The sequence below is a fragment of the Anopheles cruzii genome, chromosome 3 (genome assembly GCF_943734635.1).
Source record: "Anopheles cruzii chromosome 3, idAnoCruzAS_RS32_06, whole genome shotgun sequence".
Taxonomy (NCBI): Eukaryota; Metazoa; Arthropoda; class Insecta; order Diptera; family Culicidae; genus Anopheles; species Anopheles cruzii.
The window spans coordinates 19384342-19401734 of record NC_069145.1 but is presented as its reverse complement, the minus strand read 5'-3'; the positions used below and the strand labels follow the sequence as shown (position 1 = coordinate 19401734).

The 17393-nt window shown below is 49.4% G+C and overlaps 2 protein-coding genes across 2 annotated transcripts; both read left to right on the top strand.

Moving 5' to 3' along the window:
• The first annotated feature begins 129 nt into the window (after nt 1-129).
• Nucleotides 130-2155, top strand: LOC128270004 (protein takeout). Its single transcript, XM_053007407.1, has 5 exons — nt 130-214; nt 512-630; nt 1436-1691; nt 1778-1930; nt 2007-2155. The coding sequence occupies exons 1-5, from the start codon at nt 130-132 to the stop codon at nt 2153-2155; spliced, it is 762 nt and encodes a 253-aa protein (XP_052863367.1).
• A 3416-nt stretch (nt 2156-5571) lies between these two features.
• LOC128270003 (uncharacterized) lies at nt 5572-16425 on the top strand. The gene is made up of 10 exons (XM_053007405.1): nt 5572-6148; nt 9382-9464; nt 9533-9773; nt 9851-9984; nt 10050-10199; nt 10262-10408; nt 14030-14182; nt 15512-15604; nt 15664-15998; nt 16099-16425. Exons 2-10 carry the CDS (start codon nt 9392-9394, stop codon nt 16339-16341), a joined length of 1569 nt encoding a protein of 522 aa, XP_052863365.1. The 5' UTR covers nt 5572-6148; nt 9382-9391; the 3' UTR covers nt 16342-16425.
• Nucleotides 16426-17393: the final 968 nt, after the last annotated feature.

The window sequence follows — 17393 nt, the reverse complement described above, 5'->3', positions numbered from 1 at the left end:
CCCCGAGGTGATCGCCGTTGGTTGCCGCGCCATTCCTTCGTCCAACAAACTCACGTAGGCCCCCATCCGGCCCCCGTCGAAAGGCGCACGCGCGTGGCCAAAGAAAGAGAGACCCACTGACGACGAAGAATGCGTTCGTTGACTCTGAAGCTGGTCGCGCTGGCGGCGGCGGCGGCAGTCGTCTGCCTCCAGGGAGTGCTCTCCGAAGACGTGCGTAAGTGGACGAGCGGAACTCGAGCGGAGGTCAATCATTACAGCTGGTCCCTCTAGTGCCAAGACACACGGCCCAAAACACGGCACGCCGTAACACGGCGTTACGAAAGAGCGCCATAAAGTCGAGGGTGTTTTTTGGCGAATTTTTATGTTCGCCACTTCCTGCCGCTCGGATTGTGTTTTTTTTATTTTACGGTTACGCGCCGTGATGGATATGTCTTAAATTAGAGATCAGCCGCAAATAGCACGTCTTCCGTTCATGCTTAAGCGAACGATCACTTTTTGTTTTGGATTGCAGCATACTACATGCACCGGTGCGAACGGGATGCTCCGGACGTGAACGAATGTCTACGGTACGCGGCCAACAAGCTGACGAGCTACATCCACCGCGGAATTCCGGAGATCGGCATCGTGGAAGTAAGTACCGGTCTGAAGGGCGGCCTGCAATTCTATCATATATTTAATTGAACCATTAAGGCCACCGATGAGCCAACCGGACGTTAGTTTCTGATCAGATTAGTACGGGATGTTGGGAAGCTCGGCTAGGATAGTGACCGTGTAAAGTATCCATTCATCGCCCCGATTACACATACCGTAGATTCTCACGAACTCTGTATTATGTAAGCGTCGAGGCTTATAAGCGCCCAAGGAAAATAATGAGAGACACACCGAAGGGACTCTCAGCGGTGCTGTAGCTTCGATTATTGATTTATGAATAGTAAGCAGAACTAATCATGTCATTTGCGCGGCAGTCTAATTTCCGACGACTGTGTGGAGTTTGTTTTAATTGATCTATTAGCCATGCAATGGGGCGATGGCGTTGTGTATTCTAAAGACTGCCCTCAATAGCGAGTCCCAATCCCTTCACGCGAAGCCCTTCCTTTCCGAACTTAATTCAAAGTTAGTCAATGAACAATTATCACGACGGGAACCCAACGCTCCGTTGGATGGCACAAAGAAACAGGGGTTGGTTCCACGTCGGTTTCACCGCCGCCGTTCTCGGCGAACCTGGCCTGAATTGATGATGAGCCGTTCTGCTGACCTTCTTGTCAAACTTCCCCCGGCTTGTCCGGGAGACGTTGCCCTTGCCGGGCAGGAAGGAAGGGTTTCGGCTGTCGGTCAGTAGGTCACGGAGTCAGCCCCCCGTCACCTCGACGTCACGCAGCTCGTCACTCCGATTGAACCGCTTTCTTAATATTCGATTATGTGGCCCCTCGTTTAGGTGGAGCCGGTCGTCGTCGATGAGATCAGCATCTCGCTGGGATCGGGCCCCGATGGCTACCGAGCCGCTTTCCGCAACATCGAGGCGTACGGCGTCAGCAACCTGTCAATCGTGAACGTGCGCTCGGACATTGACGGCATGCAATTTCAGATGACGATTGAGATCCCGAAAATTAAGGCGACCGCACGGTACCAATCGTCCGGGGTGCTGCTGCTGCTGCAGGCTTCCGGGGCCGGTGAATACTGGGGAGACTACGGTAAGTGAAAGGAAGACACGGCAGAGACGCGGCAGAGAACAGGGCTGACGGTTGACGTGTTTCTCCTTTTCGTCTGGGGGTGACAGAGGGCGTGAAGGCCAAGACCTACTTCAAAGCGACACCGTACACCGGGGACGACGGGCGGACCTATCTAACGGTCGAGCAGACCAAGATGGACTTCAGCGTGAAGGACATTAGGATGGGCGTGGAAAACGTCAAGAATCAGAACGCCATCATCCGTGAGTAGTGTTGTGCCAGCGTTCGTCGCTTTCGCCATCGCTGATGTCTTTTGTCCCGCTTCTCTCTCTCCCCCAGATGCCGCCATGAATTTGTTCATCAACACGAACGCCCAGGAGTTGCTGAAGGAGATGAAGCCGCAGCTACGCAGCAAATTGACCGAGCATTTGCACGCCTTTCTCCAGCAACTGTTCGATCGTATCCCCGTCGAGCAGTGGCTTGACTGACGGCGAATGGCTAGTCCATCATCGGTCTTCCCGTAGGATTAGGATCGTACGCCCGAGCCGCTTTGCTTTGTGTGTTGCTATTTATTGTACCGCTAAACTATGTTCAACAATAAAGACCTATCGAAACCGTTCCTTCTTTGACCCCCGTTCATGGATCAGGCGGTCATGGGTCAACATTTCTCATCATCAGGCATGTATTAATTGAGGGTATTAATGGCGACCGTTACCCTCAGGGGGTAACCATCTTGGAGGGTATTACAACACAATGGACGGTAATCGCATTGGAGTAATTGAATTGACCCTAATGTGGCCCAAAGGCTAATACGATTAGCATTGTAAGTGACCCCGGAATTTCCACATCACTTGGTAAACAACGTGGATCGGTTGGTTACTGTAGCTGCATGTTGGACTTGTTTAAGGCGCTCTTGAAGGTTACGGTCATTCAATACAAACTAGAAAAATGTATCAAGGCAACATGAATCGATGGAGATCGCCCAAAAGGTTAGATCGAATTGGATCGATCGATCGATCGAATTCTATTATTGAGCCTTTGAATTCATTCATGCATTTTTTATTCGACAATTATGGCCTAACTACAACAACAAAACAAGGTATAACAACTTTAATGAAAGAATTGCCCATCGTTAACTACTACTTTCTTCCTTCTTTCAGGTAATTCCACGATTCCGTGTCGATGGAACTCCACATCTTTAGAAGTGATCCAATCAGAGATCCAACGAAACAAGTAATAGTCCAAAGAAGCAGCATCTGGCGAATACTGACTACCTTTTCGAAATACGTTTTGTTGGTTTTGAGATGTCGAGCTTCATTAGGTTTTCAAAGATCACAGTACATCACGCCTTTCATATTTCATTTATCTAATCATCCACATGGAACTCAGGCGTTTGGAAACTGTCGTGGGATATACTTTTAACATTTCTGCAAACTCTTTTAGCCTCTGACATGCATCCTAATCGAGCAATGCTATCAATTCTTCATCAAAAAACTGTTTTGGCTATCCAGGTCGCCCCTGATCTTAGACACATCTGACACGTTCTGACACGTTCTCTCAGCAAGAGCACCACAAACATTCATTAAAATACGTTGACTTTCGGGAGCAGTTTTGTACATAGTGAAGTAATGAAGAAGTACTCCCCGCAAAAACACTTTACCAGGAAACTGAAAACTCAACATTTTCAGATGCTTAAAATTGGTGTTGTTTACACTTTGACCAAAAAAATTTTAAATGTCACTGTATACCTACAGTAGCTGCCAAACAAATATTTCATAAAAAATGTGATATTTTGTCATCTATTGTGAAACCGCATGAATTAATTCATGGTTCTAATACTATCAAATGAATCTCCATGCTAACGTCGTTCCTCGCCCAACAGTGAAGTTCATTTAATTATGCTCAACATAAGCACACGCTTCAGATCGTAGTTGATGCACTCGATACCTCTTAGTGCATCTAGCGCATCCCAGATTGCATGCCTAAACACCCAATGTTTTCATAACCGAACCGTCCGTAGGAATCAATCAGCTCTTAAGTGGATGCATAAATATTCATCGCCCATCGACCACAAACAGGTCCCAGTCGCGCTCCGGCTCGTCTTATCGCTCCCGTTCGATGCACGCGTCCGGTAGGTTATCTTTTACGAACGAGTTTCACAGTCCGAAACATTATTGCGCCGTTAACGGATTTGCTTAATCTCGGCGCGAGTTGATTCATCGTTCCGTTGACTTTCATCATCGACCTATGATGATGGTTCGACCTTCGCATCGAACGTGGCTCCTGTGAAGGTCATCATATTTTTTGGCAAACCCAGCTCGAACCGCTTGAACCGAACACGAAAACCGTTTAAATCTGGAGAGGTCTTAAGAGCTTTGTTTGTGCTAGACGAAGAACAGCAAACGGCGCGTACAGGGCTAGTCATTCCGTACTCGGGTACAGTAAGCAGAGCAAATTTTTGACGTCAATCCCGCGATGAAATACAAACAACCGGACCGGGGTGAGGATGCCGAATTGATTGTTGGCAAACTAATTTAGAGGAAGTTATTGCGTTACGGCCCGCAACGCTTGTTTGCCAAACAAGATTGATGTGGTTGAACGCTTTCGCGCCGTCATCCGGCGGTAATGGTTAATGGTGTAATTTGAATGTGATTACTTCTTTCGGGTAAGCTTTCAAGCATCTTCTGCCTATCAATTTTAATGGTTCTAGTAAAAATCCTCTAACTCAATTCATTTTTAAGAAATAAACTTATTTCGCATAAATATTCTTTGCTGGTAAAAAAACAAGAACCAAGTGCGCGACTCGATTTTAGCTGCTGACGATTTAACTGTTTTTTATGAAAAAAAAATTATTTGATATTGATCGAAAAGTGATTCACGATATCTATTTCACTCTGTAATCGAATTCTAATCAAACGATACGATGGCATTTTCGCTGAGCACTGCGAAGCCTCTACCGGCTCGAGCGACCTTTCAACGATAAAGGAAATTTTCAAGCCCAGTGCGTCGCAGAACCCAACTTCTAGCCAAGAACTTTCTAGCAGCACCGTTTGTAACCCGAGCACGTACCGGTTTGTTGCATTCGCGGCCACATTAGCCCTCCACAAGCCACGGGCAGCATGTTGCCTTACCTTGTCCGCGCCGTTCCGATGGTATCCACGGGCACGCCGCGGCAAGCATCACAATTGCATCATTACGGCTTAGAACAAGACTCCGAGGCTCGATTAACGTTCGGAGTCAGTGAATTAATTTAGCCTCCCATGACCCACGTAGGCAGCAAATTAATGAATTCAAGCGGCTCGCAAAGGGTTCTAACCGCTCCGGTGCTGCGCGCGGTTCAAGATCGTGATTCTTTCCCCTCCCGTCCGCCCGCTCCCCTCGCGCTCGCGGCAGAGCTTCTGCATTCGGCCTACCGGACGTCCAACACCTGGTGCCCGTACGCGTGTGTGCGCTATGCTGCCGCGCGCCAAACGGTAGCTAGCGAACGAAAGACTTCAACGCCACCGTAAGCGATGAACGCCCCACCAAACGGGGGAAGGCAGGTAGGTCAGACGGCATGTGGCTGTGCGGTTGTCACCGCTACACGTTGCTACCGGCAACGGCATCCACCGCATCCCTCACACACACTCTATCTCTCTCTCGCTCTGTCACTCAACCGGTACGTTTGCGGTTTGCGTCGAGCCGATGCCGACGATCGCCGCAGATTATCAGCGGCTCTCGCCCGGTGTCTCGCTCTCACGCTGGCTGCCCTTGCCGGGCGTATATAAACATACGCGCCAAGATTACCACACATCCAGTCGATTTTTGAAATTCTCACCATTTCGTTTTGAGGCTTCATTTGCAAAAAGCTCACCGAGCGGTTCGGACACAAAGTCGAGTCGAGGGTTCCGTCGTCGTCGTCGAGGGTTGTGCGAACCAAGCTGCGCGTCCGAACGTCTTGGCGCCAACCGTTTCCATCCCTTTCGTTTCGGTACGTGTACCGCTAGGGTGTACCGATGCAGATGCTGCTGATCCGGCCGGAGCTGAGGAAATCCGAACGTTGTGCCAACGATCAGTGGTTCGTTTGAGACAGAGGCGCAGGTCGTCAAGCACCGCTCTCTCTCTCTGTCTCTCTCTCTCTGTGTCTCCGCCCAACCCCCCCCATGCTTAGTGGCCGATTGCCGTCTTAGTCGGGTGTGATTAGTGTGTTCCGATTGCACACGATCGACGAAGCAGTTCGAAGCAGTTGTAATCGCACCGTGGACACCGCGCGTGCTGTCGAAGCGTTTCGCGAGTGATCAGGTGCAGCTGCGAGGCAGAGAAGTGTTCTATCCTGGTGAGTGAGTGCTGGTGAGGCCGTTCAGTTGCTTCGACGCTCTCGATCGTGCTGCGAATCGCTTTCATCTGCTTTGCTGCCGTTGCACCGCTGTCGATTTCGCGAGTTGCGCAAAACCAAGAAAACTCATTCCTCACGCCTCAGCATCGGCCACAACACACACAAGGTAGGAGTGAATGTTCGGTTGCCGTTTTGTCTACCCTCTACTTCGCCGCTCCGCCTCAGATATCACAGAGCGACCGCTGAGCAGATCGCTTTGACCCGATTGCCATTTTTAGCGCGTTGTGCGTTTTGTGAAATTCGGTGCCAGGTCCACCAGAGGTGAAGTTAGGTGTTAGGAATCTTTCGTTGCGGTCGTCGTCGTCGTCGGTCGGGTGTCGGATGGTGGTGATTGCACCCGAAACCACCAACACCCGCCAGAGTGCGGCCCGACCGTGCACGGTGCACCTTCCAAGGCAAACCGGGTGTGATGAAGTTTTTGCGAACCCCGGACCGGCCGGATCGATTCTTGGAACTCTGACTCCGTGCGTGACGGTGTGCAACTGTACCACTGTGTGCGTGCGTGTTTAACGAAAGGGTCTTTTTTGGTTGGGAAACCCTCGAAAGATGGGCCCACAGTTTGGTGGAGGCGCGAGGTGGCTCGTGGATTGAATATCGCTTCGCTCGTAAATCTGCTATTGAGGCGATTGCGCCAGCGCCAGGTTCGTCGACAGATTCGGGCGCATGTACTCGGAGCACCGGGGACGGGTTGTTTTATTTTTGTACCGATCGAAAGCGATGAGCGCCCACACAGCCTCTCAATACGGCCACCATCGCTTTATTAGTTGACATTCCAGCGAATGCCACCGAATCGGTTGGTCGCCTTGAAAGCAGCTGCTTTGCCCGTGAGCCGTAATGACAGTCATCTGTTTCGGGCACCGTAATTTTCGGTGTCGCTCGCCCGGTGACCCAAACCATCCGCTCGTCCATTAATCCCCGGCGCGATTGGCGGAATTCTGGAGGTCGTGCCGGTTCGCGCTGATGGCAGACATCAGTTGATAGAAACTGGTTATCGATTCTCGTAGTCCTTAGCCAACGAGCCGCCCGCTGAAGTGGTGGTTGTTGTGTTTGGGAAACCATTTTTACGTTGGAAAAAAAGGGAGTGACACTTAAACTCTCTCGAGTTGGCTCATTGGGTCACCTCGATTCAAGATCATCCTGCGACACTAGAGCTGCATGTTCAGGGTCAGCCCGGAGACCGGAGGGTATCAGGTTTCCTTTTTCTGGCTCAAAATAGGAGGCTCCACCGAAAACGCCACGCCGAATCCATTTTCAAGGCCAATCGGCCCCCGTTACCCGAGCGGCTATCATCACGTTCGGTCGCCTTCGCTTTATCAGCCTCGCTGCCTCGCTGATACGCGGCCCACAGCCGCCTGGCCTCAGGATCGCGATCGGCAACCGGGGAGCCACTCGGACGGACGGTGGCGCCGAGTGGTCAAAAACCGGTTGCAGTGTCCGACCGCGATGCCAGTTTGGAAAGGTATCCCCCAAAAGCCCGTCAGTGCTGATTACCTTTTGCTCGCCGTCCCTCGGATACCTGCCGTAGAGGGGTTTTCGGCTGGTGTGGACGAATGCCACGACCAACGAGGCTCATCCGCGGCACCCCGCACCAATAAAGCGGACGATTGATCGATCGATCGGTCGGCGCCTCAAAAACACCGGCGACGAACCGATCTATAAAAGTCAAATATTTTCGTTTCAAAACAAACGTTTATTGCACAGAGCCTAACAAGCAAATGCTGGGCTGGGCTGTAGGAAACGCGCCGTCACAAGGAAGTGGTCAGGGATGTTGAAAGTACCGGCGTACCTTGGCATTCCGGCCGAACTGCGAATGTAGGAGTACCGGTTTATAGTAAGCCACCGCTCTCCACTCCACCGCTCCATTTCGATCATGTGACCCAACTTTCGGTTTCTAGCGTTCGATGGTTCGTCTCCAAAACAAACAGGTTCGTCGCCATCGGCACACAGTGAGTCACTAGTGTGTGTCGCACGTTCTAACCCTATCGTGTTCCGTTCTTAGAAAGGATGCTTGTCTGCTATGACCCAAAACAAGAAATTCTTTTGAGAAACCAGTTCACTCCAGTCCGCTGAAATCCGGCATTTAAATACTCTTCTTGCTCTTTCGCATGGAAATTCAAAAAGCGACCGATACCGGATGGACCCCAGTTTTATGGCTGACCAAAGTTCGTTGGCCACATTCGCGGCCACGTGTTGATTTGGGCAAGGTAAATATTCGATCCGTTCAAACAGAGGCTCACAAACACGGCTCGTTTATGCAAATAGATTTTGCCCGAGCAGCTCGAAACAATACGGAACTGCTTCGTAATGAACAGTTCTTTCTTTAATCGCTAAGTCTCCGTGGAGTTCGAGGCCTATCGAAGTTGGACGGCAGGTTGGCGAATGGCACTCGATTGAACTTTCTGCTGCATTCTCGCACTTGATTGGCCCGTCATTAATGATTGGCCACCGAGCACGATTGACAAGTGTCGGAGGCACAAATTATCTTTCTAACACATCGCAGATCACTCTCTCTTTTTTCTACGATTTTTTTCGAATATTTTGTTCTACTTGAGTGACCCTCAAATCCAACGCCAAGAGGGGTGCCAATTATCCTCCCAGTGCGGGCTGAAACAACCGTTACATGCCAGAACGGCGCGGTCAAGGCACAGATTGTATGGGCGGGCGTTCTAACACCGGCCCTTAGTTTTAGACGCACAAGAAGTGTCCGCGCGGTGCCCAATTACAGCGACCCAGGACAGAGTGAAAATGGCTTTCCAATGGCCACCGCCGTCGCCACCGCAAAACGAAAGGACCCAAACCGGTGTGTGTGTGTGTGACGATGTATCAAGTGATAAAGCAAGCGCCACAATTACCACAATTAAACATCGCGAAACCGGCCCCAACGACCCGTTGCGGGGGAGCATCATTAGCTAATAACGGTCGTAGAGCCTGGTCTAATGATCGGCAGCCGCGGCGCGCTGCAGTGGAGGTCGTGCAGAAAATGAGCCCTACACGCTTCGGGTGCACGCTCCGTTGACTTCTACCGCGGAGTCGCCGAGCGGGCACACGCAAGAAAGAGCGAGAGCAAAGGAGCGCAGAGGTTAAGCGCCGTTTCAAGGGGTTAACGGCAGTCAGCAGCGACAATTGGCTCGCCCGTGACCTCCATTTCAAAGTGACGCCCATCTACGGCGAACCGGCGAGCGAAACAACAGGCCCCGTTAGAAATATCGACCAATGATTTAGTACCTCAACTCAGAGGGCACCTTTTTGGTGAATTTTAAGTGTAAACTGTAATTTAATTAAACGTCAAATAAATTAACATACTAAACTATATTTATTGATTTCCTATCTTTCTTACAGTGGTCTGAAAATGAAGAATCTTAGTCTGTCTTGGTTACTAGTGGCGCTGGTGGCACTCAAGACTTCCAGAGCAGTAGATCTGCGTGAGTATTCGGGAGATTCGGGAGCGTCTGGAGCGTCACTAACTTACGATCGATTCGGTTCCACGCAGCCGAGTACCTGCATGTCTGCCACCGGGAGGACCCAAAGCTAACGGAGTGCATGAAGGAGTCGATCGAAACCCTGCGACCGTATCTGGCCCGAGGCATCCCCGAGTTGGACATTCCCTCGATCGACCCCATCCTTCTGGGCGATTTGATCGTGGCCGAGAGTGTACCGGGCCAGGGAGTGAGCATTTCCGCCAAGGACATCAAGGCCTACGGACCGTCCAACTTCAAGCTGAAGAAGCTAACGTAAGCACCGGAACGAACGAGCACCGGAACGATTACATATTTTGATGGCCCTAATAACTCTTCATTTCGCTCTGAAGGGTGGTGGAGTACGGCAAGATCTACTCGTTCGAGCTGGAACTCCCGCATCTATACGTCGAGGGTCGGTACATCGTCGATGGACGAATTCTGCTGCTGCCCGTTAAGGGATCGGGCAAATTTACCGGCAACTTCAGTGAGTATTCCAGAAGGGCTCGGAAAAGAGATGAGAGGTAACATTTTGTTGTTCCTCACCTACAGCGCAAGGCATTGGCAGCGTTCGGATCAAGGGCGATCGGAAGCGCATCAACGGCAAGGATCACCTGTCGCTCGCGAAGCTGGACATCAAGATCAAGGTATCGGATGGACGTATCAAGCTTGAGAATCTATTCGGGGGTGACCGAGTGCTCGGTAAGACACAGTACTACCCTCGATTGGACGAGAAAGTTCGATTACACGCTTCCTCTTTGCAGGTGAAATCATCAACGAGACAATCAATCAGAACTTCAATCTGCTGAGCACCGAGCTGATTCCGTTGATTGAAAAAGCCCTGCAGAGGATATTCAAGCGGACGGGCAACAAAATCCTAGAGCGCTTCCCGGAGGAAGTCCTCTTCCCTTGAGACCTTCTTTTTCACTCTCTTTTGCTCTCTATCTTTCTATCTCTGTCTCTTCACGCGGCGACTTCAACGCTGCAGCTCGGGGCAATAGTTTGTGATTAGCTTCGATTCGCATCTCTCGTTTCCGATGGTTTGCTTTATTTTGTTGCAGCACTTTTCCTTTCGTTACACACTAGCTAGTAATGCGTGCACCTTACACCTGCTTTGTTCCGCTTCAATGCGTATTGTGAGACCAATTTCCTTCAGAAAACGGCAGATTGACATGCGTGTGACATTGGAACACGTGAAGGGCCTTGTCTGAATGGCTTTCCAAGTTGCGCCAGCAGGTTGTCCGTTATCCGAAGCAATTTGGGAACTTTTATCGTTAAATAGATGTACATAGTATGTTTAATGGAAATCGTCAACGTGTGCCCAGTGGCTGGAAAAAAGGGTGAATAAAAATGTATCCCAATCACACTGTGTAGTTTTTTTATTGATTGCTAATTGGACTTGATTTAATCATTTGGACGCAGCGTAGCACTAAAAGTTGACTTTTACACGGCTCAAAAGTTCTTGATATGATGCGCTATCGAAGGGTTATAGGGTTGATTAAATTAAGCGTTGAATCCGATGCCCTAAGAACCCAATGTAATCCTTTTTCAATACATTCGTGTCCGCGCGATACGGTTAATCTTTTAACCGAAAGCTTTTGGAGCTTTCCAATTTATGCCTCTTCGTTGCGATTTTATAGTAAACTAAATTTTCATACGTCAAGCTATGCTATAAAGCTTTGCTATGAGCTTTGAAACGGTTTCTCCAACGAACACTTATTTTGAATCTTATTTAGTGGAACAATTTAACGGAAATTCAAGGGTTAATCCTAAAACTTTAATAAACTCTACTGGCAATGTGTGTTTACTATATTCAATTTTCACTTTAGCGATCTTCAAATGAAAGTTTTACAAGAAACATCGAGTCCAACATTTAACAATTAATATTAAGTACAGAATAGTTTGTTCATGGTCCGCTTCACACCAACAAACTTAAATCTTTCTTACACCGACTTTAACACTTATCTGATTATGTAAGATGCCGCGTAAGAAGAGCATTTCGCTTACGCACAATTTGTGGTTTGCAGTTCTTCGAGCGGAACCGCCCCAAATGGACAGTTCTTGTGTTACGATGGCAGACAGAAAACCAATTGACTCACTAAGAAGGGCCCCAATGTGTAAGAAGGTTTAAAAAAAAAAATATTTTCAAACAATCCAAACGCTCTCCGTGTCCAACAAATAAAAGAAACCGCCTGTTTGTAATCAATATTTGTTCTATGCGTGGCAAACACAGAAGCCCTTCTTGGCGCTTTAATCGATCAGCAATGGAATCTCGCCGTTCGTCTTCTTCGGCAACCAGCCACCATAAGCTCACCGAAGTCCGCCACCCCGTATCGGGTGCCAAATGGGTTGCAATGAGACGCCGTAGAATTATGCAACACCCACCCAGCCAGCCAGCCAGCCGGGGGACCAGCACAGGCAGCACAGTTATCAACATGCCCCGACACGTTTCGTAAGCACTTATCGTCATTATCGGCAGCCAAGTGCCGCACACATGGCTCTGCGATCACCCGGCGGGTAGCCATTTTCCAGAGGGCGAGAAGATAGCTTCCACCGTCGCAGGGAGAAAGCCCACCGTCGGCGGGACAGCATCCGAGATCGATCGCTCCGAGATGATACTTATGCTCGGGGCTGTCGTAATACCACGGCGCCCTCCCTCGAGCAGGAGGTTTGACCCTGTCACACACACACAGCGCCATTTTAGTGCTGCCAAAGAGAGGAGAAAAGAAAATAAACGACTGATCAGGAAGCACATAGCCGGTCAGCGCATACCTTTTACCGTCTGTCCTATGTGTCGGTGTCTGTTGTTGTTGTTCGTTGCGTGCGAAGATGCGCCGCCCCGGCGGGGCCCGTGATTGCATGTTACTGCTTTTGGAGGCAGTAACTATTTAATTTTCGGTTATATTTTTACAGCTGAAGCCTTGGGAGCCTCTCCGTTACAACGCGGCCGCCCGTTCAGCTAGGAAACAAATTATGATCGCGCGCGGGTTGCACAACGCACTGCGGGTGCGTCCCACTCGCTTTCTTCTGGTGGTTGGTGGCTTGTCTAATTAAGGCTGACTGGTGTGGCACGCGATCATCGATGTAATGGAATGCGCAAGCTGTGAAGCTAACGGCCACCCGTCTCGACAAATGTTCCGCCCAGGGGTAGCGGAATGCTGAATTATTATTTATTTAATAAATTGTTCTCTCGCCTGTAGTAACATAAGAATTCGTCTCGATTCTAGATCAGTTTGAATTCTGCATAGTTACACAAAACCCTACAAAATGCGATGCAATTGTTAACCAACAACCAACACTGGAACGTTAACACAGGAAAGGACTTCACGCAAGCTCTTAATTGATTACGGTTTCGGTTTTCGGTTCCCATAAACGTCACCGTTCGGGCATGGAACTACTTTTACTTTGGTCCAATGAAATGCGTCAATACTTCGGTCCGGTGTTTCGGGAAACACCAAATCCGGGGCGCTAAGTGTGTCGGCGGCGGCGGCAACTTCAGATAGCATCGAGAGTAGCGGCGATCCAAACAGCCGAGACGGAGCGAAACGAACTGCACCAAAATGGTAAATAAAAACAATCGTAAGAAGGTATGGTATCGTAACCATATGGCTCACGCCTTCGACGTGACGCTTTCCTTGCCCGCCTCCCCCCCCCCCCCCCCCTTCCCCTCTCTCTCTCTCGCCCTCGAATGAAAATTGGCCACGACCATCGCTTGGCAGCCCTCGTGGTGTCCGAAGAATTCACTTTCATTCAACTTCCAACCAGCAGCCGTAGTAGACGTTCGGTTCCAGTTTCGCGGAGTGTCCCGGACCCCAGTGTTCGAACCCGTGTCAGCTTCGTCGCTTACACTCCCGTTGAAGTCTCTCCCTCACGCTCGGTCGTCTGTCGGTTTTCGCATGACGCTGCGTAGCAGCGGTCGTTAGTTCGCCAAGATCGCCTAGATAATGTTCTGTGTTTTGGTAGTCGGTCGAACATTCTAGGAGCCACACTTGCCACGCTAGTGCCGACCTAGTGGGGAAGCTGCCTTGGCTCGTTTGCATCGTTTGAGTGTCGCGCCGTTTCGCAAGAAAACCCGACCCGACCAGCACCGAGAGTGTGGCTGCGGAAAACCTGCCGTACCGGGGCCACACATAGCCGCGGCACACGCAGTGACGAAACGAACGACCGGACGGTAGTGACAGAGGCTAGTTCCGACGCTCCCCAGGCGGAAAAGTTGAGTGGCAACCGGGGGTGGCTACAAAACCAGGACGACGGCGGTTCGACGCGTTTCGAAACGCAGCATAGCGTAGACCCGGGCCCGTTTCGCCGGCGAGCGTGCGGCGAACAAAAAGAACCTGCATCCTGCGGCTCGCAGCCAGTCAGTTCGTTGACGCAAAGGCGTGCGAAGTGTGCAAAAGCTGCTCGAGACACGGACCTGCAACGTGTGCAACGGATAGTGCTAGTTTGGTTTCGTACCTTCACAATGGCAGCGCGTTCTGCGAATGGGCGGCAAGGTTCTAGCCGAGGACACCCGGTCCAAAGGGTGCCCACAGTGACACGGTTTTGCAGATCGCGCTCAATTGTTCGCACGGCCACGGGGACGGTGCTTGTGGCGATCTGTTTGCTCTGGTCGGCGGCTCCTCGGCTGGCCGAGGCAAAAGAAATCGCTATCCGCAACAAGGATGCACCGCAGTACAAAGAAAAGCGTAAGTAGAAGGGTAGCACGCGATGGATTTAATTAGGTTCCCTTCCCTGAAAGGGCAAAAGCTTCTTCGTTCTACGATACTCTGTACACCAGTTAGCTCATTAAATAACATATTAAAGAACATGCTTTGAATGGTTCCTGATTTTTCTATTCATATTATCACTAACCTTTGGCCCAGTAAAGTTGATTTATCATCAAAGTTAAAGTTAAAGTCTTCCACTTCAGCATTTAATGTAATTTCGAATCACCGTAATGCAGTAAATGAACCTTCGAATCGTCAATGAAATAATCAATGTACTCCCAAAGCACATTCTAACTATTATTTTCATAAATCATTGTTTATTACTTATTGTCGTTCGGTTTTACTATAAATTTTTGCTTCTCTAAATTACTAAAATAATACAAACAAGTATTCAACACAAAAACGGGACTATTGCTATACGTAAAACTTTACAATATTTGCGTAATTTTAATGTTTGCGATTGACATTGAAACTTTTAGCCACATGCGGCTGCCAAAAACTTCGGTGAACGTGAAATGAACGGCTGTGGTGAACGGCGTGGTGAACGGCTGTGTGAAATGGGCCCATTTTCGCCAATCTACCCAAGTGAGCCCGTCAAGTGGCATACAAAGTGTCATTTGAGTAGCTGGCTTCGTGCGAAGAATTCTTAAGCTCAGGACCACCAACAAACCACCAGTAATTCATACGCCAAAGACACGCATTGACTACGCGGCGCACACGTCGAGTACGACTTAACGTTTTTTCATCGCCGTACTGAATCTAGTCAGCCGGTGGAATTATGCAAGACGCGATCCGCGGTTACTGCGAATCGCGGGTATCATCAGACACCGCACACCGCATATCGATGGCAATTTAGCCCCGATCTTCGCGATCGTCGTCGTACAGTCTTACGGGCCGATCTCGCATGTCTGCGTAGACGCAGGCGATTGCGTAGCTCCTCATAGGAGCCCCCTTCGCCAGACCGGACGACCGGCCGGAGTGTGCAGATTTATCGGTCAGTAAACCATCGCCGGTTGGAGAAAGTGAACGCGAGCGAAAGGAGGAAATCGCCTTCGAGGGGTGGACCCCGGTTGTTGATGTAATAGTTCGGTGGTTCCATTGAAAAAAACTGGCGCCGGGCGAATGATTTTGAACTTCAGCTGAATTTCGATTGACACATTTATACGATTTGATAATCCGGACGCGTTGCGGGTTTGTTGCGTATCAGGACGGAGACGAAGTAAAAACTCTTTCTTTCTGTATTTATTGTATTTACTCACACATTATGTCATCTTACGATAAAAGTCTTTTGCTCATCATTATTTCCAGCTGAGTGGCTGCGACAGTGTCACCGAAAGAACCCCAACGAGGACGATTGCTTCAAGAGAATGTTTGAAGGAACATTCCCCTACATAGCCAAAGGTAATGGAACTGAAGTGTAATCCGAAATCGCTCGTAACGTCTTGATCCACTCGCTGCAGGCATTCCGGAAATCGGTGTCCAGCCGTTCGATCCGCTGCGTATCGAATCGATCCAGGTGTCGCGTGGATCCGGTGGGCTGACGCTAAGCGGTGGCTTCAAGAAGCTCAGCATTAAGGGACCCTCGAACACAACAGTGCGCCGTGCGTCGCTCGACTTCGACAAGAAGGCTCTTAGCTTCGACCTGGAGATCCCCAAACTGCGGATCGATGCCGTGTACAATCTGAAGGGAAACGTCCTTCTTCTGCCACTGGTCGGCGATGGGGACGTGACGATGACACTGAAGAACGTCAAGACTGCGGTCGTCACCAAGTTCTCCGTTCGGCCACTTCCCGAGGTATGTAGTGAATGTCCAGTGGACCCTACACAGTCTTCCCCATTCACCATTCACCACCACTTTTTTCCTTTCTCGCACCCTGGCGCGTTGGCTCGAAAAGGATGCCATTTTTATCGACGAAATGAAAGTGACCTTCCTCGTCGGTGGAATGCGCATTCATCTGGATAACCTGTTCCAAGGGAATCAAGTGCTGGGCGCCTCGCTCAACCTGTTCCTGAACCAGAACGCCAACGAAGTCATCGCCGAGCTGCGGTCGGACCTCGAGTACGGGCTGGCCGATATCTTCACCGGGCTGTGGAACGAGCTGTTTAACAAGCTTCCACTGAAGCTGTGGCTCTCCTGAAGAGAAAAGGACTACCAGACACGTTCGCTCGACGTTCCGCCGAACGCAAGGACGCATTGTAAATAGTAACTGTTAATCGGGTCGCCAAGATGTCGGTCCGTGAAGGTGGCCAAGACTCCGATGTGTGTGGAGTAGGAAGTGTTGGATACGTTCAAAGATAGTGATTTTAGGAAATAGTTTGCACATGACAAGAAAAGCATAGGATTAAACTGGTGTACATACGAAAGGAGAAATAAATTATCTTCTGAAAACTAACAGCCACTCGTTATCAATTAAATAATTAAAACAATTTAAAAACCCTTTACGGAAATCTCTCTAATTTCATGGTAACGTATTTTTCATGGTAAGAGACTGATAAGTTATCAATATTTCACTATTACTCAACAATAACTAATAATTAAGTTGATTAATAAACTGTTTAGTAATGAGTACATCCTACGACTTGCCCTTCACGAATTCATGTTCTTACTCACGGCCATTTGTTTTGTTTGCATATTTCAGCAACGGAATTTGTTAATGTATTAAGCGAAACTCATAATGCTTCGAACCACGTTCTGTGCTGATCTTGATCGAAAGAAAATTACCTCTTGAAATGAATCGCGTTTACGAAACGGTTGGTAACCGTTTATACAGATTAATTTGAATTATACCTTCAAACTACAACCCTGCCGACGTACGGATTGCATAGCTGCAGGCGCACAGGCACTTGCTAGTTCTTTTTGCAGTTGCTCGTTTTGATTTAACTGTCATATGATTCGATTCATAACTTGAATAACTTCCACACTACTGGTACCACGAATTGATCCTTTTTGACATAGCATAGATTCCTCGTTTGACGCCGCAACGAATATAATCGAAAAACATGAACACCAGTCGGGAAACAATGTTTGCTGGCTGGCGAGAACGCGACGGACTCCCCACCTTGAAACCCGGCGATGCCCGGTTCCGAGCCGCCAACCGTTGAAGGACAACCGAACCGTACCGGAATGGGTTCCTCTGCGGTCAGCACTTTACCCGCCGGCTGACCGGCGGGGTGTGTCAGGTGTTTCGTC

Excerpts from the sequence above, each read along its gene's own strand:
- LOC128270004 (XM_053007407.1), top strand. The coding sequence starts at position 130 with ATGCGTTCGTTGACTCTGAAGCTGGTCGCGCTGGCGGCGGCGGCGGCA. Across the intron at positions 215-511 it reads AGTGCTCTCCGAAGACGTGC|CATACTACATGCACCGGTGC; the intron begins GTAAGTGGACGA and ends TTTGGATTGCAG. Across the intron at positions 1,692-1,777 it reads TGAATACTGGGGAGACTACG|AGGGCGTGAAGGCCAAGACC; the intron begins GTAAGTGAAAGG and ends TGGGGGTGACAG.
- LOC128270003 (XM_053007405.1), top strand. The coding sequence starts at position 9,392 with ATGAAGAATCTTAGTCTGTCTTGGTTACTAGTGGCGCTGGTGGCACTC. Across the intron at positions 9,465-9,532 it reads TTCCAGAGCAGTAGATCTGC|CCGAGTACCTGCATGTCTGC; the intron begins GTGAGTATTCGG and ends GGTTCCACGCAG. Across the intron at positions 15,605-15,663 it reads ATTCCCCTACATAGCCAAAG|GCATTCCGGAAATCGGTGTC; the intron begins GTAATGGAACTG and ends CACTCGCTGCAG.